Source organism: Mustela putorius, unplaced genomic scaffold (assembly GCF_011764305.1).
Source record: "Mustela putorius furo isolate JIRA1106 unplaced genomic scaffold, ASM1176430v1.1 tig00003983_pilon_pilon_pilon, whole genome shotgun sequence".
Taxonomy (NCBI): Eukaryota; Metazoa; Chordata; class Mammalia; order Carnivora; family Mustelidae; genus Mustela; species Mustela putorius.
The window spans coordinates 6,194,785-6,216,949 of NW_025422123.1; the positions used below are offsets into that span (position 1 = coordinate 6,194,785).

General features: G+C 53.9%; 2 protein-coding genes and 1 long non-coding RNA gene across 8 annotated transcripts in view; 1 reads left to right on the forward strand and 2 right to left on the reverse strand.

The window, feature by feature from the left end:
- Positions 1–42: 42 nt before the first annotated feature.
- On the reverse strand, positions 43–8,026 carry KCNK16 (potassium two pore domain channel subfamily K member 16). 2 transcript variants are annotated; one of them, XM_004739981.3, is made up of 6 exons: positions 7,645–8,026; positions 4,506–4,620; positions 3,071–3,237; positions 2,056–2,221; positions 1,621–1,761; positions 43–457 (listed from the first exon to the last, which is right to left on the reverse strand). In XM_004739981.3, the coding sequence occupies exons 1-6, from the start codon at positions 7,855–7,857 to the stop codon at positions 279–281; spliced, it is 981 nt and encodes a 326-aa protein (XP_004740038.1). In that variant the 5' UTR covers positions 7,858–8,026; the 3' UTR covers positions 43–278. The 2 variants fall into 2 exon arrangements, with proteins under 2 accessions (XP_004740038.1, XP_004740039.1); XM_004739982.3 differs by lacking the exon at positions 43–457 and having other exon boundaries at positions 1,310–1,761.
- The window catches only part of LOC123389509, a 38,835-nt gene continuing 16,886 nt past the window's right edge, over positions 217–22,165 (forward strand). For 2 of the 3 annotated variants that reach the window (XR_006604100.1, XR_006604099.1), the window contains exons 1-2: positions 217–304; positions 3,801–3,899. This is a non-coding gene — a long non-coding RNA (uncharacterized LOC123389509). Of the gene's footprint in view, positions 305–3,800; positions 3,900–5,654; positions 6,703–22,165 lie in introns of those variants that run through there. The other variant, XR_006604098.1, reaches the window with a different exon arrangement.
- The window catches only part of KIF6 (kinesin family member 6), a 454,418-nt gene continuing 451,074 nt past the window's right edge, over positions 18,822–22,165 (reverse strand). For all 3 annotated transcript variants that reach the window (XM_013062608.2, XM_013062612.2, XM_013062603.2), the window contains one exon: positions 18,822–19,777. In XM_013062608.2, the coding sequence (XP_012918062.1) occupies positions 19,767–19,777 (11 nt within the window). In that variant the 3' untranslated portion in view covers positions 18,822–19,766. The remainder of the gene's footprint in view (positions 19,778–22,165) is intronic.

The following is a 22,165-nucleotide window of genomic DNA, read 5'->3' on the forward strand; positions in this document are numbered from 1 at the left end:
AGCAGCGGGAGAGACTCCTGGAGACTGCACACTGGAGGAAGAGAAAGTAGAAGCCAAGTTTATTGCCTTAGGGCCCCAGCCCAAGTTCTTGGACCCTGGAACTATCACCAAGGACTTGCCGCCTGTGGAGTCTCCCTGGATCTCTTGTAACACTCTTCTTTCTGTTGTGTACCCAAAGGTGAGGGACCCCAGTTGATCCCCACTTGTCTATGAACTTGGGAGGCAAGAGGATCCTTCACTAGTGGGCTTGTCCGTTCCCTGATTCTGAAGAGGCCCCCTTACTCCCTTCCTGGAGGAATGTAAGGTATGTAAGGAGTCCCCTGGGGGTCTTCGTTTCCCAGGCCTCTTCTCTGTATTAGGAAGTCCTGCCCTATAATCTGGGTCTCTCTTGCTGCTGTAGATCCTTCCCTGTGTGTCCCACCTGGAGCCTTCTCTATGTCACAGCCTTGCCTCAGTCCTGTCCAGAGCCCCTGGACACTTATGGACCTTCCTTGGTGGCAGATGTAGGGGCAGAGGTTGGAGTCCTTGATGAAGTTGGGCTTTAGATGGACTGGTCTCAATCTCTCCTCTCCTTCTGGCCAGAGATGTCACAGTCTGGCAGGAGAAAGGTCAGGGTTGCAGAGCACATTCCCGAAGGAGGCCAGTCCTCCACGGAGCTCGTTTCCTGGAGATCTCTTGGGATCTGCTGGCTCCCTGTTTTCCCAGGCTGTGTTTGGAAAGCTCTTAGGACAGGCACTCAGAAGGGGTGATGAGGCTAAGGGGTGCCCTGAGGAGTCAGGGGAGGCCATACTCCGGAAGGTAGGTGGAACATCCAAGAGCTCCTCCTTGTTGAAGGACGGCTGGCTCCAGACCTCTAGGCAAGGGGCGCTGGCAGGTTGGAGAAGCAGCTGCTGGCTTCCTGAGGGCAGATACTGTGTTTGCAGAAGGTGCTCCAAAGTCCCTGCCCAGCCTCTCTCCTTGATGGTCCCTGCCAGCCATTCCTATGGGCTCTTGTCATACACCCCCTACCCCATTTGGGGCACTGGGTCGGGGCGTCTCTGCTTGTCTAGTCTTTCCACTGGATCAAACACACACAGAGAGTGAGATCTTTTACTGTTGTGCCCCCAGAGCCTGGCACTCTGCCGGACGTGCAGGCAGATGCTCATTGTGCATGTATCACGTGAGGTGAAAATAAAGTCACCCTTTGTCTGCTGTACTGGATTAAGTCTCCTGGGTGGGTGGGTGGGGGGAAATGCAGGTAGGGCGTGATGGGGACTTGGCCAGAGTGACCCATATCTGGATTCGACTTTGCCAGGTCATGTTTGGGGGAGGAGCTTTGGGACAACAATGCACGTCTCACTCCACACACATCTGTCCTTCATCCTGTCCCACATCTCCTTGCAGTGACTTGCTTGGGCAACCCGTCTCCTTTGCTCTCTGGAGAGCTCCTGAGACCAGCCCTGGCTAGGAAGAGAGTGGGAAAGGACACAGAACAGGAAGTCCGGAAGGCATACAAGGGTTGGGGAAGTGGGAAGGGCTCCTGAAGCCCCTGGAGACCTCACGCAGAGATGGGGATCTTCTGAGGTCTGGGGAGCCCATCCATCTCTGGGGCTCCCCGGTCCTTGAGGCTGAGTCCCCTGCTGAGCAGCCAGAGCTGGGAGCACCTGTGCAGAAGCAGAGGGCCTAGTGGGAGGATCAGCGCCAGCCATGCCAGGCCCAGGAGGATCCAAAGGGCGGCCAGGCTCCGGTACACGGAGATGTAATGCTTGCTGGGGTCTGTGCCTGGTAGGGAACGAGACATGATACATGCCAGGGATCCGAAGGCACAATTCCCATCGCCCCAGGTTCCATAGGGGTCCCCGCCAGTCTCTCCATAACAAGGGTCTGTAGTGGGGTTCCCCTGGGGAAAGGGCCATGTGTCCCAGGCCGCAGATGTCTAAGGCTGTTAGAATCCTCAGCAGCCTCACCAACCGCTGGTCTCCCCCGGATACCCAGGGACGATCTGATGCTCAATGGTTACCATCCCCTGAATCCCCGTGGCCCCCACCCTGAGCTATGTGACCGCCTTGTTCTCACCAACAACATAGTCCCCGAAGCCAATGGTGCTGAGAGTGATGAAGGCGAAGTAGAAGCCTTCCCCAAAGCTCCAGCCCTCCACATGGCTGAAGACCATGGGCGGGAAGATGAGAATGACCAGCGTCCCCAGGGTCAGGAACAGAGCCAGGCCAAGGATCTGCAGCAGCTGGGAGAGAGAGAGTCTGCCTCTCAGTCTACTTGGAAGACCCCAGGGCTGTGTATTTGTGTGTGGGGGGGGGAGTGGGCGGACACAAATCTGGGAGTGGAGCTAGACCACAGCTATGTCCCCTCCTTGCCTGCAGACCTTTTTGGGGTAGGGGTTGTACTGTGTGTGTGCGCTCTTGCCCAGGCCGGGGAAATATTTGCTCAGAGGGATTTCATTAGTGGATCAGGCTGGAATCTGGAGACTCCTCTGGGCCTAGAGATCACACTTGGATAGGCCCACGGGGACTCTGATCTGAACTATCCCAGACTCCTCTGCACCTTGGCTTTCCTTCATGCGCCTGGCTTTGCATGCTGGCCAAGCTGGTGGGCCCTGGGGGTGTGCTGGGTGGCCTGGAGCTTATTTTCAGCCACAAGGGGAGGTGCTGGAGCTCTGTGATGACCGCAAGGATGTGCCACCCAGATCCCCCTGCAAAGAAAGCCTTGTTGACCAACCTTCAACCAGTGGCCTCCAGCTCTCAGTTCTTCGGAGGTGGCCCTTGGCTACAGAGGACTGCCTGGCTTAAGGGCACACCCTTCCCAGGATGTGCCTGATGGACACCAGGGAATAAACCCCTGGCCAATTCAGCCCCCTGTGGGGCCAACTCCAATGGCCACACATACAATGCTGAACTCCAGGGGTGGGGGCTGTCCAAGTCTTCATTCCAGCCCAATCACAATTCACCTTCTCCCTCTGCAGGGCCCTTTCTTCCACAGGCATCGACCCTTAAGACCTTGCCTGTCAAACTGTATCTTGGTGTCAACCTGCAACTGATCCCATTGTGGCAGGGCTGGAAGTGGGAAGGGGCCCTACCTGGGAGCGCCTGGGCTGCTCCTCCCATCTCTCCAGGGTAGCCAGGTGGCCATGCAGGCCTGCGCCCAGGTGGTTGAGGAAGACCACGTTGAGTGGGATGCCCACCAGGGCGTAGAAGACGCAGAAGACCTGGCCTGCCTCCGTGCTGGGTGCCAGGTTACCATATCCTGCAGGGGGAGGAGGAGTGTGCAAATATGGAGGAGAGTTCAGAATAGCCTCCCCCACAGACTCGAGCAGAGTGGTGTTCCACTACCTCTGGGGGTGGAGGGGAAGCTCCTCTGTTCCTAAGAACATTCTCTCTGCCGCCACCCACCCCCCACCCCACTAGAATGATCTCTCTTTGTAAGAATTCTGCTTGTGGGGGCACCTGGGTGGCTCAGTGGGTTAAAGCCTCTGCCTTCGGTTCAGGTCATAATCCCAGAGTCCTGGGATCGAGCCCCGCATCGGACTGTCTGCTCAGCAGGGAGCCTGCTTCCCTTCCTCTCTCTCTGCCTGCCTGTGATCTCTCTCTGTCAAATAAATAAATAAAATCTTAAAAAAAAAATCTGCTTGTGTTTGAAAGGCACATCTCCAAGGACTCTGTCTCTAGGAGGCCCTCTTAACTGCCACCATCTTCTTCCCTACTAGGAGTTATTCCTTATAGTGCTTTGTGTCATTCCTCTCTAATTATCTACTTTGCCTTGTACTATTGTTTTTTGTGTGCTTATCTCATTCTTCTTCCTTGGATTAGAAGCTCCTTGAGGGCTGAGCCTGGATCTGATCCAAGTCTGTACCCTCCCTACCGACCCCCGACTCCTTCTGCTACAGTTATCCCCTGAGGTCAAGGAAGGTGAGTGGAATTGAACTTAATTGAAAGGATGGGGAGGCCTTGGATATGGGAGGTCTGGGGTTTCCTTGGGAGAGGTGGTGTGGGTTTTCTAGGTGAGGGGGTAGGTGCTAGGCAGGTGCTGTTGGGTGGCCTGTCCCGTCAGAACACCTGGGGCATCCCCTGCAGCTCGGGGGAGGGGCGCGGTTTCTATATACACAGGTGGCTCTGAATCCCGAGTCCCTGCATTTCTCTCTACCTGAGAGTATGCTGGGTGTATGGGCAAGTTCCGAGCTGATCTGGGATCAGCTCTCATCCGGCGAGGGCAGGAGCTGGTAGGTAAATAGCCCTGCTTCCTCGCCCCTCATGGGCACCATTCTGAGGCTGAACTCTGCCTGGCCTCTGAGAGGGTCCAGGTGGGAGTGAGGCCAGTGGCCCTCCCTGGGACCCTGCACTTCAATGCGAACTTTGCTGCATTTTCTCCTCTCCTGCCCAGCCTTCCTACCTCTCTGCTCATGCTTCCTGGCATCATCTCTTAGACAAACCATATCCTGGTCTCAGCCTCTGCTCTGGGGAACCCAAACCAAGACAGGGGCTTTGGGGAAGCCCTTTCCCATCCCAACCCTTTACCTATGGTGGTGACAACTGTGCCTGCGAAGAAGAAGCTGCTGCCAAAGTCCCAGTTGCTGGGGTTGGTGGAGTTGCCCTTGGGGTTCACACCTTTCACCCAGGCTTCCATGATGACCTGTTGTGGCGGGGGAGGGGAGGTTGGGATGGGGTCGGAGGTGGAGGCAGCAGAGGCATCAGCTGGTGGACAAGCAGGGTGCTTTCCTGTTATCTCATTTAATGATATTCTTAGAGGCTCTTGCTTCCATTTTGTGGGAAAGGAAACCAGGGCTCTGGCTGAGTAGCTAAATAAATGACTTGTCAAGGGTCATTGGATTCCAAATCCACGGCTTGTTCCATGGGCCAGGGCTGACTGCCACTTGAGCTGTAAACATGGGCTGGGGAAGGGGAGACGGGGCCTATGGAGGCAGAGGGTGGTTATGGGGTGGGCCACGTGGGAGATGCTGCCAATGGCCAAGAGGGTGAGGTGTAGGTGTGTTGTGAGGACAATGGGACGACTTCAGGTCAGATGCTTCCAGAAGGGCTTACTGGGCAATGTGGGGTTTGGGGGACCACAGGAAAACCATGGGTCTGCCCTCCCAACAGGGTGTATGATGGAGACCTAGAATCCTATGTTCTCCGAACTTCCAGGTGTGGGGGCGGCTTTGCTCTTTGCTGCCCCCTACTGACTCCCAGCCTGGGACTACGGGTAAGGGACATTCCATCAGAGGCCTGGGCAAAGGTTGGGTGTGTAGCAATGTTTCTGGGTGGTGTGTTGTATGCCTGCGACGTGCATGGGTTCTCCAAGTTGCATGTGTGTGCATATGTGTTGAGTGTGTTACACAACCTGAACGCTTGTGGGCTCAACCAAAGCCCCTGCGTCCCTAGGCCCAGGCCTCTTGGAGATGGTTAGGGGTCCCTCTCCAGTCTGTCCCCCAGTCCCATCCTGTCACCGTGCATTGTCCCAGGCAGCAGCACCGCCTTTCCACTTGATAGAGCCCCCAAAGCAGGAGGAGGCAGTGGGGGAAGGGCAACTCCAGCCTCTAGTTCCCGTGAGAACCTTTTCCCCACTGGCTGCACGAGCGTGCTCCCTGCCAGGGTGGGGTGGCCCTGGTAGGCTGGGCCAGTCTGGGAGTCATGACACAGGCTGTCTGCTTTTCTTCACTTTGGCAGAACTGCTCTCTTCGAATGTGGACTTTGGTCTCCCTCCCTTTCCCACACACCCCGAGAGGCCAGGAAGGAACATTCTGGAACACGCTAGCTCCCTGGAGACCCTCCCCCTTGGGAGCAGCATTTGCCCTGGGCCCAGCTGTCTCCCACGGCCAACCTGAAGATCTCCATCCTACTGAGGAAGAGGCCTTGATTTGGTGAGGGTACTGAGGGTGGGGCCCCCAGTGCAACCTTCCATTTTTCTCTAAGAATCCACATGTAGTTGGGAAAGTCAGACATGAGTCCTGTGACACCGGGCCAGGCCTTTTCCCTATGGAGGAGTCTCTAATACAGCTTCTGGTGCTGCTAACAGCGTTTTCCTCTCGTGATTGTACCAGTAATATGTGTTCTGGAATTCTAGACCAGCATTCTTCCTGTCAACCGGGCATCCCTGGCAACTGACGCTCCCTCCCCAGGAAGCTGAGGACAGGGGTATCCTGGTTCCCCTGAGGAGGCCAGAGCGGGGTGTCATTAATCAGCAGCTGGGGCTACCATCAAGCCTGTTGTCTCCCACCTCTGTTTACAGAGCTAGTTAGATCCCGGCTTCCGATCCTTCTAGCACCCTCTGGCTCCTGGGTTTCGCCTCTAACCCTAGGCTGAGGGAGGAGGAGGTGTCATGGACTCCGGGGCTTCTGCCTTATCCCCTGAGGTCTTGGGAGGCTCCAGAGCCCTTCTCAGCCCCACAGGGGTGCCATGGCCCCAGGCCTATACTGCCGGAGAGCAAAGAATCCTCATTTCCTGGGAGCAAGACATGGACAGGGGTCTCACATCTCCAGAACGTTCTCTCTGACCACTCAGCCAACCCATCATCTTCTATGTCATCTCATCTCCATCTTGAGGGTATGGGCATGGTATGGAGGACTGATGAAGGACAGGTTGCTGGGCTGCCCCCAGAGCTGCTGATTCCAAGGGTCTGGGGCCAGGTGCCATTGCTGGCATTTCCAAAGGACTCTCCCATGTGATGCGGTCACACTTGAGGAACCGCTGCTCTAGGCCCTATTCTACCGGCCCCCAACCCCGCTCTTATGCTAATTTGTATGGTAAGAGCATCTGGCCTAGGGTGAGATCTGTCTCTATCACTCACCCTGCAGTCTTGCCAACACTCCGCCCCTCTCTGCCTCAGTTTCCACCTGCCGACTGGAGACAGTGATGGTAATAGGTTGTTATGAGGAAACACATACAAAATGCTCGACTCCAGAGGATGCATCTTGACTGCTCTGACCCCATCAGGATGCCCGTCTTCCCCACTGTTTTTGGCAAGCCCACTAAGTGTCATTTGTCTTTGTGATGACTCTGCACTCGGCTTGTTCCTTCGTGGTACGTATTGTCATTCACGGGGCCCCCTGGTCTCCAAGGCGTTCATTGTGATTTTGCCTTGCTTCTTGATGAGAGGGTGCTGGGGCCCCAGAGTTTGTGCAGGGAAGCAGAAGGGGCCCAGGTCAGGTGGAGGGAACAGCTCTGCCACCAGAGACCTCCCCCTAAGGACATCTTGCTGGGGCTGTCTCCCTGGCCCCGGCTCCCCATCCATCTTTGTCAGCCCTCACGGGTGTGAGCAGGGAGAGGACAGCAGGATTAGCAGCTGTGCCGTTGGGAGAGGGGAAGGGCAGAGTGTGGGAGAAGGAAATTGGTGATGTTGATAACACTGACACGTAGTTCACGTTTATGCCGCGAGTGTCAGCTTAAAAAGGTGCTTTTGATTTGCTGTAAACGTCTGCAGCTCACGTGAGGTCATTCTCCTCACCTTGCAGAGGAGGACGTTTGGGGCCAGCGGGTGGAAGCAGCTGGCTCAATGCGGCATGGCAATCTGGTTCTGGACCTGGGGCCAGAACCCAGCCCAGGGCTCAGCCGGCATGCTCTGCGTCTGAACAGGGCACCGGCCCCTGGGGGGCAGCTCTGGACCTGCTGTGAGAACCTGCACTATGCCCGCCATCCCATACCAGCCTCTCCCCTTCACCTGTACAAACTGCTCCAGGGCCCGCTGGTCCAGGCAGGTGTAGTTCTCCAGGAAGCGCAGCTTCTCAAACTGGAACTGGTCTCTGGACTGAGCCTCCGCCTGCTTCTCCAGCAGCTGGAAGACAGTGGCGCCGAGCAGCAGGTAGCAGACATAGGCCAGCAGCAGGGGCAGCACCCGGCCTCCCCAGCAGCTGCAGAGCCCGGCTCGGGGCATGGTGTGGCCAGGACGCTGCTGGGGCCTGGGGGGCTGCCTGTGGGAGGAGAGGTGGAACGTGCGTAGGGACCTGCGTCCAGCCTCCTGCCTGCGTTGCTCTTCTCGTCCTCCTCAGCACAGCTGTCTAAAGGCCGGGGAGTCTGTTTGAACAGTGCGGCTCAGCTTGGCTGCGCTAAGTGCCTCCAGTGCAAACAGGCCTGTCACCCCCAACCAGCCTTTTTTTTTTTTTTTTCCACCATACAGAGCACAAGTCAGTGGCATGGACCCTCAAAGAGACCTATAGGGTCCTCCTGAGGTCATCTTGCCTTGTTGTTGGCCTCTAGGTTGGATGGGTACTTCTGGACCAAATCAAATGCTTCCCCCTTGTTCTGCCCTGGTCTGAAGGGGTGCCCTCCGCAGCCCCCAGTTTTTCATCCATAATGCTTCAGGCCCCAAGCTGGGAAGAAATCAGGATGTTTGTTGGTGGGGGAAGGGCACCTGGATTGCTCAGTCATTTGAGCATCTGACTCTTAGTTTCAGCTCAGGTCATGCTCTCAGGGTCCTGGGATCGAGCCTCACATCGGGGTCCCTCTTCAGTGTGGAATCTGCTTGAGATTCTATTTCTCTCTCCCCTTTGCCCCTCCCACTCATGCTGTCTCTCTTTCTCAAATAACTAACTAACTAACTAAATAAATAAAACCTTACAAAAAAATAAATCGGGATGGGTGTGACTCAGCCTTGTGCTCAGTTGCCCTGGCTACAGAATGGGGCTGGGAGGATTGACCTGCCTATTGGGGAAACCCGAGGGTAAGTAAACTCGATGACAAATCAGGGCAAAGCAAATAGACACATAACAGCCTCCATCAGGAGCGGTATTGGGGTTGATGTCCCTAAGCAGTTGGACCCACTTGCTTCATAGCTTTTGCTGATGGTTTTCCGTGCCTGAAGTTCTTCAGCAGGTTGCCTTCAGAGCATACCACAACGGCAAGATGTATGCATGAACAAAAAAGAAGCTCGAAGTCTATCCTGACCTGAGATGTTCACAGGATTCTCCCAGGGGAGTGGAATTGAGGGTGTTTTCCTCTTTTTCTCTTCTTTGCTTGTGTGTGTATTTGCAATAGCTTTATTGAGATATAATTCACATACTGTATCATTCACACGTGTATTTTTTTTATATATTTTATTTACTTATTTGACAGAGAGAGATCACAAGCAGGCAGAGAGGCAGGCAGAGGGAGAGGAGGAAGCAGGCTCCCCGCTGAGCAGAGAGCCCGATGCAGGACTCGATCCCAGGATTCTGAGATCATGACCTGAGGCGAAGGCAGAGGCTTAACCCACTGAGCCACCCAGGCGCCCCACGTGTATTATTTTTTAAAAAGATTTTATTATTTATTTGAGAGAGAGAGAGAGAGTATGAGGAGGGGGAAGGGCAGATGAAGAGGGAGAAGCAGTCTCCCCACTGAGCAAGGAGCTGGATGTGGGACTTGATTCCAGGACCCTGGGATCATGACCTGAGCCGGAGGCAGACGCTTAACAGACTGAGCCACCCACGTGCCCTTCATTCACACTTTTAAAGTATACCGTTGGATGGCTTTTAGTATGTTCAGAATCATGCTATGTCCCCAATTCCCTGTCCCCTCTTAGCTATCCTCCCCGTCCACCCAGCTTGCCCCCTCAGCCTCAGGCGGCCATCCATCTGCTTTCTGTCTGGGTTTCTCTGTTGTGGACATTTCATAGACGTGCTGTGATACCATACGGGGCTTCTTGTGTCTGGCCCCTTGGTTTGGTGTTTTCAAGGTGCATCCGTGCCATGGCACGCATCTCGGCACTTCATCCTTCTTTAGAGCTGTGTCCTTTTCCGTAGCACAGAGAAGAGAATTTTATTTATCCATGTGTCAGCGGATAGATATTTGAGTTGTTTCTACTTCTCAGCTCTTATGAATGATGCTGCCACGAATATTCGTGGACAAGTGTTTGTGAGGATGTATGTTTTCATGTCTCCAGGAGTGGAGTACTGGTGTGGGGTCACTCGAACTTTCTGAGAAGTGCCAGACTGTTCTCCCCAAGCAGCCGCACCGTTGTATCTTCGTACTGGCCCTGTGTGAGAATCAAGTTCCCTGCTCACGTTTTGTCTGATGAGCTGGGGCAGTGGACAACACCAGCCTCCGCCCGCACCCTTTCCCTCCCTCCCAGCTAACACAGCCCCACGTGTGTGTGTACATGTCAGCTCCAGGCAATGGAGCGTGATCCGTCCAACCCATCATGATAAACCTGCTCCCCAGGCTCTTCATCGGGGTCTCTGGGAGCAGCCCTGAGAGCAGGATTTGTGTGTGAACAGCGGACAGCGAACAGTGCTGTGTCCCCTGTTCTTCCTCTTGCTACTCTTTGCCTCAGGTCCTCTGTGGTGAGAGGCCAAGGGTCTGAGGGAGCCTTTTCACGTGGGCCACTTCACATGCGTCCGGCCATCCTTGTGTCGGGCACTACCTTCAGCCTCTCTGCCCCAGCCAGGGGTGTGGGGGCCGCACACGGACATGGGTCCCTTGGAAGGGGCTATGGGGAGGCAGAGATGGTGGCCATGTATGTCCAGGGCGAGGGAGGGGAAGAGAGAGATGGTAGGAAGTAAAAGCCAAGGGGAGAATTTTACCATCCCAAGTACAGGGATGATCAGGAGAGCGGGAGTGTCATATCGTCTTAATCTGCTCTGAGGCCCGAACCGGCACAATAAATCCCAGGGAGCCGAGGTGAGGGCAGGATGTGGAGGCTAAGCATGGGGACATCTCAGCGCTGTAACTGGTGCCGAGGGCAGGCCGTGGTGTCCTCCATGTCCTCTGGAGCACCTCATCCATCCCGGGGTTTAGGTGGGGCCCGGCCCAGCCTGGCAGCTGCCTTCTCTGCCATTCTACATGTTCTGGGTTCCCCAAAGCCACCTGGGGGATCTCAAGCTCTCCTGTACGACACTCCTCTGCACCCAGGGCTTTCCCAGACAGCACCATGCCAGGGACGTGGGCTCATCTTCGAGGAGGAAGGAAGTGTCAGGACTTTTCTTTCTGGTCTGGAGAAATGGGATGACAAGGTATTGGCCACATCCCGTCATTACAGACTTGCTAATAATTCCTGACGTGAAGCTAGGGTTGTAGTTACACCTGCAAGACCATGGAATAATCAAATCCCATTTTATTGCCCTAGAGAAGCTCAACGCGTGACGCATTCTCTCCTGTATCATTTAGAAAGCTCATCTGTGGATGTCTGGGGGATCTCAGGCAGGTCTTAGCATCATCCCCTGTAGCCTGAGCGGCCTCGACGGTCCTGGACACAGTCCAAGGGGAATGGTGGTGGTTCTCGGGTGGAAGGAAATGAAGGGGAAGAGCGTGGACTACCTGTGTGGGAGAAAAGGGTGGGTGCAGGGGGCCAGAGGTAGGTCTCTGATGTTTTGGGGGTGGAGGGAGGTCTGGATCAGTCCTCCCTGGAGCACCCGCTCCCCTCCTCCTGCTGCCTCTGGTCCTGGGCAGGTTCATCGGGAGCAAGACAGTCCATTCACTTGCAGCCTACCTACTGGGGGCCTCCTGTGCACCAGCAATGTTGTCTCCCCTTGCCCGGCCTCTTGGCCTTCCCTTCTGATGTTCTCCGCTCCTCGCTCCTGCACCCTGGGTCCTGTCTTCATGTTCACTTTTCGCACATCCAGAGACCTGACGGGAATTTAGATAGAATCCTTCCCAGGAGCACTGCCAGTTTACTGGGTCGTTAGGAAAACCCTAAGGCCACAGAGCCAAAGGGTGGTTAACGGAATGGCAGAACCGGTGGATGGGGGTCAAGTCAAGAGGCCTTCAAGGCCCCTTTCTCTGTCCCCGTACTCAGTCAGCGCACACTTGTTGCTCGTTGAACCCTCTGTGCTGGGACCTTTTTAAGGCACTCCTTCTGTCGGCTGAGACCTCCCTCCATCTGGTTTCGGGGAGAAGCTGCATGACCGCGGGGACCTGCCCTGGCCCTCAAGCGCTCCGTCTCCCTGCCTGACACCTCCCCACATGGGCACACAGCGCTGTGAGGGATGGGTGGACGCGGGGCCTGATTTATAATTCCTTTCAGGGAATTGTTTCTGCTAATGGGCAGAGCCAATTTGTGCTCCCCAAGTGGGGAGGGCAAAATCAATTAATGGAGAGCCGGACCTGGCCAGGCCTGGTGGCAGAGTGTGGCCTGACATCCGGCAGTGATAAGGGACTTTCTGAGGCTGAACTAATAAGGAGATTGGAGGAAAAAGAAAAAAACAAAACCCCTCTCAGATCAATTTTGTGTACAATGGGCAGAGAATGCAGAGTAAACAGAGCAGCTGGGCCTGGGGCCCCTTTCCATCTGAATGAGCCCCGAGATAAGGAAAAGGACAGGCCACCACCCCACCAACCAACATCGGCATTCGCTTGGGGAGTCACTCGATAGGCACATATCCGCACGAGCGAGACAGGGCACGTTCCAAACCGGAACTGCAGGGAAAAGATAAGGCCCACCCGCCCCAGGGACGTCCCCTGTGGGGAAAAGGGCAAGGGGAGGAAAGGAGCGCGGGTTTCAGACGCCGCCTCCCTGTGCCCACCGGACGGGCAGCACCGTGGGGCCAGAGCGGCAGGTCAGGTCCCCTGTGTGGATGTCCCCCACAGTGAGGGGTGCGGGAGAGCATCATGTCTGGGGGCAGGGGCAGCGTGGGTTTGTGTGGGGCTCTGCTCTCATGGCCAGAGAGTGGGACGGCAGGGAGGCCCGGCCCAGCTCTGTGGCCGGCAGAGAGGAGGGAGAAAGCTGAGGGGTGATTTGAGGGAAAAGATTAAAACAAACAAACACACCTGGTACTGACCTTGTTCAGATTTTCCATTGTGTTTTTTCGGAGCAGCAGGACTCCTTTCGCACATGAACTCTTTCCCTGTGGCCCAGCATGTGGCACCGTGAAGAGCAGGGCTTTGGTTGAAGTTGGGGACTGGACTCCGGCGCTACCAGCCCAAAGGCTTGGTTGCAAGAGCGCCCCCTACCGTGACTTTGAAGTAGATGCCCTTGTTCACCTTGGGCTTGCTTCAGAGCAGACCCTGACGCAAAATCTGGGTGTGAGCGGTTCATGGGGCAAGTGATGCCAGGAGGTGATCCCAAGAGACTGGGGAGGAGAGACAGGGGCAGTCAATATAAGGTGAGTTATCAAACAGGTGACCGCGGTGTGCCGCTGGGGAGCTCTGGGACACTGTGTGGGACATACTTCAGAGCTCTGTTGTCCCACAGGGAGGCGAGGAAGCTGGGGGTGTTTATCTACCAGCCCCTCCCCAACTCATTAGTTTAGGATTATTCTAGGAGAGACTAACTCCTGGGCTGCTGGTCTGCCCTGCATGTGGGCCGAGAGAGCTGCCAAAGAGAACCTTCGGGTAGAGACAGATGGGTACTTGAGACGGAAAGCCGTTGGTGTGGATGGGGACTGTTCACATGGGACCTCCGGGGCGGGGGGCGGCTAGGGAACACTGCCAGGGTCTGTTAGACTTTTGGTTCTCTGCCTCTTTTCCTGAGTCATTATAGTTGTCAGTTCTGCAGGGCAATAGCTCATCCGTGGAACTGAACTGGAGTCGTTCAGCTTGTCAGACAAATGCCCTTGGGAGATGACAGAAGTGGGAAGATCATGCCTCTCTCTTGACGGCCACTAAATTTGAGCAAGGCAGAGGGATTGGTAAGGGCTCCATCAGATACCCTGTATGAAAGAAGCCCTCCCACACCCCCTAAGAAACCCCTGTGTCTCCCTACATCTGCCCTGTGTCTCCCTACATCTGCCTACTATGGAAAAACCCAGAGCTGTAAGATGCATTGGAGCAACAGCAGAAATAAGCCCAGGAAGAATGGACCAGGGTGTGGACGTGGAGTGTTGACCAAGGTAGGGCCCATCCTGGCTGCTGGGAGGAGCGGAGCCTCCCCAGGGCCCGAGAGACATAGTGAATGGAGGAATTGAGAGTACAGGAAAGGCCAGGCCTGCTCCTGTTCCTAGAAGCAATTCGATTAAAATTGTCCCATGTGAGGTATGACTTATTGGTGAAGATTCAGAATGGAGCAGAGAGCAGGTACTCATGGATTTGTTTGTGGAGCTGTTCTTACAGCTCTGGGTTTTTCCATTGAGGGCATGTGGAGATTCTTTGTTCTACGTGAGAGTCATTTAAGTGAGTGGGTCAGCACCACTCTGGTGGCCCGGTCTTGAGCAGGGTCATGAGCGGAATGCTGCACCGCTCAGTAGAATGACCTGCTCACCAGGCTGTTCTCCTGGAATGAAGGATTGCTTAAGGGACCCCAGAACACCTCCATAGGCATGAATTCTAGAGTAGCTTGGGGCATCTGGTCAACCACCCCATGCAAGAATGATCTGAAAAGGGACGCCTGGGTGGCTCAGTTGGTTAAGCGTCTGCCTTCAGCTCAAGTCATATTCCCAGGGTCCCGAAATCAAGTCCCCCACTGGGCTCCCTGCTCTGAGGGGAGCTTGCTTCTCCCTCTCCCTCTGACTGCCTCTCCCCCTGTTTGTGCTCTGTCAAATCAATCAATCAATCAATCAATCGACCAATCTTAAAAAAACATAACCTGAAGAAAAGGGAACAAGGCCCACATGGGCCTTGTTGATGACCCTGTTGGAAGATTTAGAAACTTTCTGGCAAGATACTTCAAAGTGTCGGCTACTCTGAGGCATGGCCAAGGGCATCTCCTTGCCTTGTTTCTTCTTTTTTTTTTTTAATTTATTTGTCAGAGAGAGAGAGAGCGTGAAGACAGGCAGACAGAATGGCAGGCAGAGGCAGAGGGAGAAGCAGACTCCCTGCCGAGCAAGGAGCCCGATGTGGGACTCGATCCCAGGACGCTGGGATCATGACCTGAGCCAAAGGCAGCTGCTTACCCAACTGAGCCACCCAGGCGTCCCTCCTTGCCTTGTTCTAAGGAAAGTCATGGAAAAGGCAAACCCAAAAGATACTTCCAAGGAGACATGACACTAGTATCTCATGCCGGGGATGGAGTGCAGGCAGTATAGGGCTGCTCTAGGGAAGGGCTGCTTTCTCAAGACAAGGAAGTGAGTGAAGTGAGAGGGAGGGATGCCTCACCTGCTTTTTGCTTGCTGGTTGTTCTGAATTCCCCCTCAGTGTGCGTAAAACGGGCCTAGGCCTGCTCGCCAGCACTTGGCCATCGAAACCCAAACAGAGCAGTTAACCCTAAAAAAGTTTGCTACTTCCTCCCTTGCACTGACAGAAGCACCGGGGGCCATGGTCAGTGGCCACTTGCCACATTGGAGATAGAAATGCTGTTTTTCCTCCCATATTTTATATGGATATTTTCAACTTCCGACATTCACAGCCAAGCTTTCCACACCTCCTCTGCCTGGCTGCCCTGGTAGACCCCTGGACACACATCATGAAATAGTCTCCCTCCATAATCTTCGATGGCTCAGATCCCCAAAGGGCCCCCTTTGCCATGCTCCACATTCCAAATCCACAGCTCAGCCCCAGGCCTCTTCACATCATTGAACCCCTTACCTACCATTCTAGTCCTGAGCCTGACTCTCCCACCTTCCTTTTGGTACCCCGCCCTGGCTCTCATACTCTGACCCACCTTGACATTGAGCCCAGGCCCACCCTATCCCTTTGCAACTCTTTCTTAGCTCAGTTTCCCTTGCTTATTTGTTGTCCGTCTCCCTAATTAGAACATAATTTCGAAGATGGTTGTCACTTTCTCTGTCCTGGTCACCTCTGAGTCATTGGAATTTAGCACAGTGGCTGACACATCCTTGTTAAAAGAATGACCAGATGATTGAGTCATGTTTACATTTAAGGAATTACAAGGTACATCTTTCTCCCTATAGTTTAAACATATACCCATTGCATTAAAAAAAAAAAAGTCCCTGTCTATTAATTCAATTATCTGTGTCACTCATGGGGCTGTTTCTAATTCTTCTGACTGGTTTTTCTATGGGCTGTACTTTCTGCCTCAATGAATGCTTGGTAATTTTTTTTTTTTTTAACTGGGTGTCACTTGTACATTGCTAGGGGTTAGATTATTTTTTATTCATTTAATTATTTTTTTAAAAAAGATTTATTTGTTTGAGAGAGGGAGTGAGCATGGGGAGGAGCAGAGTGAGAGGGAGAGAAAAAATTTAGCAGACCCCTCACTGAGTTTGGAGCCTGATGTGGGGGCTTGATCTCACAACTCTGAGGTCGTGACCTGAGCCAAAACCAAGAGTCAGATATTTAATTGACTGCGCCATGCAGGAGTCCCTCCTTTAAATATTTTTGAGTGTTGTTTGGAAACTCACTGAAAACAGTTTGCCTCTCTTGAGGCTTGCTTTTTTGATTTTATTAGGCAGGACTGGAAGAGCTTTGATCTACAGCTAATTTGGTCCCAAGTGCATGGCAGCACCTTTATGGGATTTCTGTTCAATGACTCTTTTGTGAGAAGGTTTCTCCATGGCAGCTGTTGGGAGCACCAACTATTCCCAAGCTTGTGTTATTTCTGGAAATTTTTCTACTTGCTCCTTTCTGGTGGTTCTTTCCCCAGCACTGAGTGATTTCCTCCCCCACATGCACGGCCCAGCTGTAAGCTGAAGACCTGAGAGTAAGCTCTGAAGATCTTCGGAGTCAGTCCGCTCTCTCACTCTCTGTGGCTCGCTCATCCCTTGCCCCTCACCTTGCCAATGGAAGCCACCTTCGCCTCCCTGGACCCCTGGTACCAGTTCCTCAACTCAGGAAACTACTAGGCGCCCCCTCGTGGCCGTTTCCTGGACTGAGGCCCAAGCCCTGTGGGCCGCTAAGTTCCACCATCTTGGGCTCACCTATCTCACTTGTTTCCCTTCCCTTGGGGTCCGTGTCCTGTAACTGCCTTTTTCCATTGTTTTATACATTTTGTCTAGTCTTAAGTTATTTCAAGCAGGAGGGTAAGTCAGGTCCCTGTTGCTCTATCATGGCCATTAAGTGATGTCCTGCTTTTTTATACACAGCTTACTCTCAAGTGCAACTCTCAAGTCCTTACTCTCAGTAGGCAGCATGGAAAGAAACAGTGAACTCTGAGAAGTCCTGCGTCTAGCCGTATATCGATTCTGGTTTTCAATATCTGTGTCTGTTAGCCATTGCTACAGTTAATGCTCCATAACATATCACCCCAAGTCTCAGTGCCTTATGTCACAAGTGTTTATTCTCCTGATAGTGGAGTGTTTGGGTCAGCCGGGGTTCAGCTCATCTGGGCTAGGCTTGGCCGGGAAGCCCTGCTCCAAGCTATGGGTCAGCTGGGCTTGGCTCCAGTATGTAGGCTGGGCTCGGATCTGCTCTCCAAATGTTCTGGGATGGAAGCTGAAGGGGCAGCACCTATTCCGGGCATGTTCTTCTCAAGGCAGATCCCTGGAGTGCAGAGAGGCAAGCCTGAGCACTCAAGACTTGAATCATGCATGTCTGCTAACATCCCATGGACCAAGGCAAGTCACAGGACCAAGCCCAGATTTAAGGGGTAGGAAGTAGACCCCGCTGCCGTGAGGCCATGGCGAAGCTTTGAATGTGTAATTTTATTATAGGGGGTAAAGCCTTAAGACTGGCTATTCGATCTACCCCAGTTTCTCTATCTACCTTCTAAAAATCCCTTTTAGTAAGATCTGGGCAAGCCCTCCTCCTAGCATCATAGCCGCCTTCCTCCTCACATCCCCTATTAAGTGAACAGCAGAGCAAATTGAATTCTAGTAGGGACAGGGCTAGAGTCACTGGCCAGGCTGCTTTCCAGAAGATGGTTTGGAAAGCTCCACAGTTTGGCCTGGGGTGAACTCAGGCTTGCTGGACAGTCTTTCCAGAGCCTTGCATCCATTTCTCCCCTTTCAGAGGCCAGTAAATTTTGGAGAAGATGCACTATGGCCACGCCTGTGTCCATGTCCAAGGGCCAGCCTCCATCGGGAGGGGAAATTTGGAGAGAAGCTCCCTCTCTAGGGGCTGCATATGCTTTGTATATGACTCCCCGCAGGACGCCATGGCCCAGCTGTCTGTTTTTCTCTCTTCTTCATTTCCTCCCTTGTCTTTGTGGGTTCACACCCTGCGTGGGGCCATACCACACATCTCTGTCAATAAGGCCTTTGGATCCTGGAGATAAGTTCTCAGCAGGAGATCTAAAGTCAATAGACTCTAACCAGCTCTAGAGGGTGGCAGGCCCTCAGGTGTGCTAGGTACACTGAGGCTGTCTCTGCGGGGCTCTGGCCAACACCATGCTGCTCTCTGCACTCTTGAGAGTGTGTGTGTTTGCTACGTGTCTGCCCTGTGGCTTCGGGGAGGATTCGAGGATCATGCTGCAAGGGCTCTATGTGATCTTCCCGGCTTCTATAGACTTTATGGAGGACTTACTATGTGCCACAGAACCACGAGGGCTGGAAGTTGACCAGGGAGACTGGACTCTGCCTCAATGGGCCTTGGTCACAGAGCCAGAATAAAGGCATGGGACAGATGTGAGCCTGAGAAATAGGAGGTCTGGGCTCCGACTCTGCTGCTCATTAATTGAAGGAGTATTTATTTGGTTCCAGCTTGTGCTGGGCACACGGCAATGAGCAAGACACACAGGTCCCTGTTGTCATGGAGCATTTAGTCTTGGGGGGATGGGGGGAGGTGGCAGGCCATAAAGAAATAAGCAAATAGAGAAAGATGATATGTCACGTAGTGATGGGCAAAATGAAACAGAGAAACGGTGGTGGCTCCTGTCAGGGGGTCAGGGAAAGCCCCCCAAAGAGGGGACACTTGCCACTAACTAGCTCTTAGAAGCCAGCCCCTCCACTTTGTTTCAGGTTTCTAATATTATCAATGAGGGTATGGGTTAGAGGGGCTCTATGGGCGGCCTGGCTCTGAACTGTCATCATCAGCTTCTTCTGCATGATCCTTTTACCCAGTCTGGGCAAGGGGAGAAAATAAGCCACTTATATGTATTTTCTCTCAGCACTCTCTCCGGGGTGGTAGGTCTTGTATTCACAGGACAGAGACAGTGGGGGTGGTAGACGAACATTTTTATTCACTTAGCTTCATCGCAGGTGCCATTCCTCTCCCGACTCCACACCCCTCCCCACCTACAGCTGACCTGGGACCTTGCTGCTGCTGTCCAGATGCAGGCCAGGCAGTGGTTCTCCAAGGGCCCCTTGTATCCTGCAGCCAGGCCCTGGAGTGTTGGAAAGGCTCATAGAGGCAAGCCCCTAGCAGCTCTGTTTCCCTGGTGGGAGTGGGAGGTTTCAGCCCAAATCCTACAGAGCCCCAAGTGGCTGGGTGAGGGTGTGAGGCCCTAGGTGCCCATACCACCCCTTCTCAAGCTCTCTGCAGAGCTCTTGGGAGCCGTCTCCTGCTCTCGGGGTGCAGTGATGTCCTTGGACCCTACTGGGTGGCTCTCTGGAGATACGGCTGATTCAGGCACTGCCTATGGTCACCCGGGCCATGAGGGTGATGGTAGAAGTTTGGTTTGGGAGATCAGGACTGGTCATCAAGATGCTTTGTATTCTTCTGTGTTGTATTCTGCTACCTGGCTTGTCCTAGCCATTCCTGGGCTCGTGCAGCTGGCTGGTAGGTAGCTTTCTCTGCTATTCTACCAGCATGAGCTTCCCCTGCCACTACGTTCTGATGGTACTATTTCATAATGTCTACTATTTCATAATGTACTGTTTATAATCAACCATGGGAAGCATCACTACAAGAGTGAGTAGAAGCCCCTGTCCCACCCCTAGCATCCTGGCACTATCTCCAGCACCCACAGCAAGGACAGCACCCTAAGTCCTAGCCCCAGGCTCACTGGTGGCTTCCAGGACAACATCCTTAAGGAAACACAGCCCCTTCTATTGGAGCCAAAATCACTAGAAGCTCTCAGCAGCCCGCAGATCACATCTGAAGCCAGGCTGAGTGAGAAAAGGCGCCTTCCTTCATCCGTACTCCGTTCCTGCAGCTGGACACCTACTGGAAACCTGAAAGGAGATGGGATGTTCTCGGTTAGGATGTGTATCGGGGCACCAGTTTCTCTGCAGATGGAAGGGCAAGGAGCACGGGGAGGAGGCTGTAGGTCACTTCCCTCGGCTCTGGGGTGGTGTGCCTCCCAGTGCCCCGACTCCCAGGGGCTGTCTTTATCCCCCAGCTCTGCAGGATGACACCTCCTTTGTCCTCTGCAAAAGCTTAATTTCTCCGAGCCAGGACCAGTACTCCTTGTCCAAGCCCACAGTTTTCACAGACTCTCCAAAAGAGTCTCTTTTTGCTTTTGGCTCCTGATGCTCATTTTATTCAGGGTGGCTCTTTCTCACCACACAGCTGGACAAGGAGAAGGGTTCTCTGGGCTAAGAGCCAGGGCCCCTGGTTGTAGCCAGGACAGTCCCCAGCCCGTGGTGTGGCTGGGCAAATCATGTTCATTCTGTGGGCCTCCTTCCGAGTATCCAGACTGATGGAGCAGGTGAGGTCTCCGGAAGAAGCAAGCTAGCTAGCATGGCTCCTTGCTTCTCAAAGTGTCCATCAGCAGCACTGGCGTCCCCAGGAAGTTTGTTAAGAAGTGCGGAATCTCGGCCCCCAGCCCAGACTTACTGGACCAGGACCTACCTTTTAACAAAACCCCTAGATGTCCTGGCATATTAACACGTGAGAAGAAATGGTGTGAGTGACAAGCAGTTAATTTGTTTAAAGTTTGGCTATCTTAATAGGCCAGAGGGCTTGGGAAGAGAGTGTTTCAAACAATTGCAGTGGGCAGAGAGCTTGAAGGCAGCGGCCATCTGAGTGTGCCCACAGGGACCTGGCCTGGGGGCGGCCAGGGGCAGGGAGTATAGGGCGGGCACGATCTGTCTGACATTGCAGAGGACGACCAGGTCATTCTCAGTGACACACTGAATGTGGCAGGTGATGGGGAGGAAGAGGTTGAAAACAAGTCAAGGCAGTGAGCTCTTGGTCTTTCAGATCTAATTCTGAGTGCAAGATCCCAGGCTGTTTAATGAAATAGAGCTGGTCCTTAGCTTTCAGACATCCCTCGTTGTTTTTACTAAATCTTAGGGCAGGAAGGAAGACCAGGCACCCCAGGGCATCTGAAGGGATGCGTTCCAGGCACTCTGGACCCATGGTTCCCAGCTCTGCTGCACATTGGAAACCCATGCCCAGGGCATGGGGCAGGGGTGGGTGGGGGACAGTTAGTACCCATGAGGAGCCAGGGCTGAAGCCCACTGTCTTTGGCTCTCTAGTCCAAGGATGGTGAGGGCAGGTACTGGGGCTCAGCAGGCACGTGGGTCTGGCCACGTGCAGCCTGGGCCAGGATGCGTCAGCGCTGCCAATGGAAAGGGGCCTAGGGTCTGAGCCAGCTCCCGGCCAGACACTGGCCTGCAGTGGTGACTGGGGCAGGGGCGGGGCTGGGGTGGAGCGCCACAGAGCAGGGCTCGTAGGGCCCCTCAGACACAGACCTCCACCCCAGATAAAAGGTGCCCTTTCTTGATTTGATGAGCTCCGGGAAGTGGTGGAGCTGTCAGACTGTGCTGGGGTTTCTTGACTGTAGGTTCCCAGACTGGAGGGTATTGCCGCAGAGAAACCACGGACAGGAAATCATCCCTTACCGTGTGGGGCCAGTTCTTACCACCAAGGCCAGTTTCCCCACTAACGGCTCCCTGGTGCTTGGCTGCGTAGAGGGGACTTTTATGGACGTTATCTCAGGAGGGGCTGGCCACGCAGATGGAGGCAGAATCTGAACTTGATAGATGTGCAAGGGGGCCGGGGGAGGTGACGTGCCCAAGGTCACACAGGGCTGAGGGCTTCAAGGAGTCCTGCCTTTGGGCCTCCTCCCTCACCCAGTTCTAGGTTCTCTCCATTTCACTGGGATGGATCCAGCACAGAGGAGAGCTGGAGGGTTTCTCTGGCTGGGGATGGAGGAGTCGGGGGAGGGGGCAGGAGGCTCTGAGGTCTTTGGCAGAGCCTCTTCCTGGCACCAGCTAGAGAAAAGGGCACAGTGGTCATGGGGGTCACACCAAGGTTCCTGTCCATATGCAAAAAGTTCCAAACGTTTTGCAGGGATTAAGGAAGTTTTTTTTTTTTTAAGCACTCTAGAAAGGGGTTAATCTCATTTTCTCAGATTTTAAAGCCGTGCTCGGCAGTTAGAAACAGCAGATTTGACACCATGGATGACAAACGCCCCATAGGGGGGATATATACCTGTCCACACGTGCCCCTGGCAGGGATTTAAACGTTCCACAGCTTTTCCATGGATCCTAAATCAACTAGATTCATCCTGGCCCTTGGTGGAGTGCGAGAGCCGGCGGGCGAGGCGTACGTTAAATCACCTTTTCTGGGCTCCTGCTCCCAGGCTGATAGTCACAAATTCCCCATAATGAGCA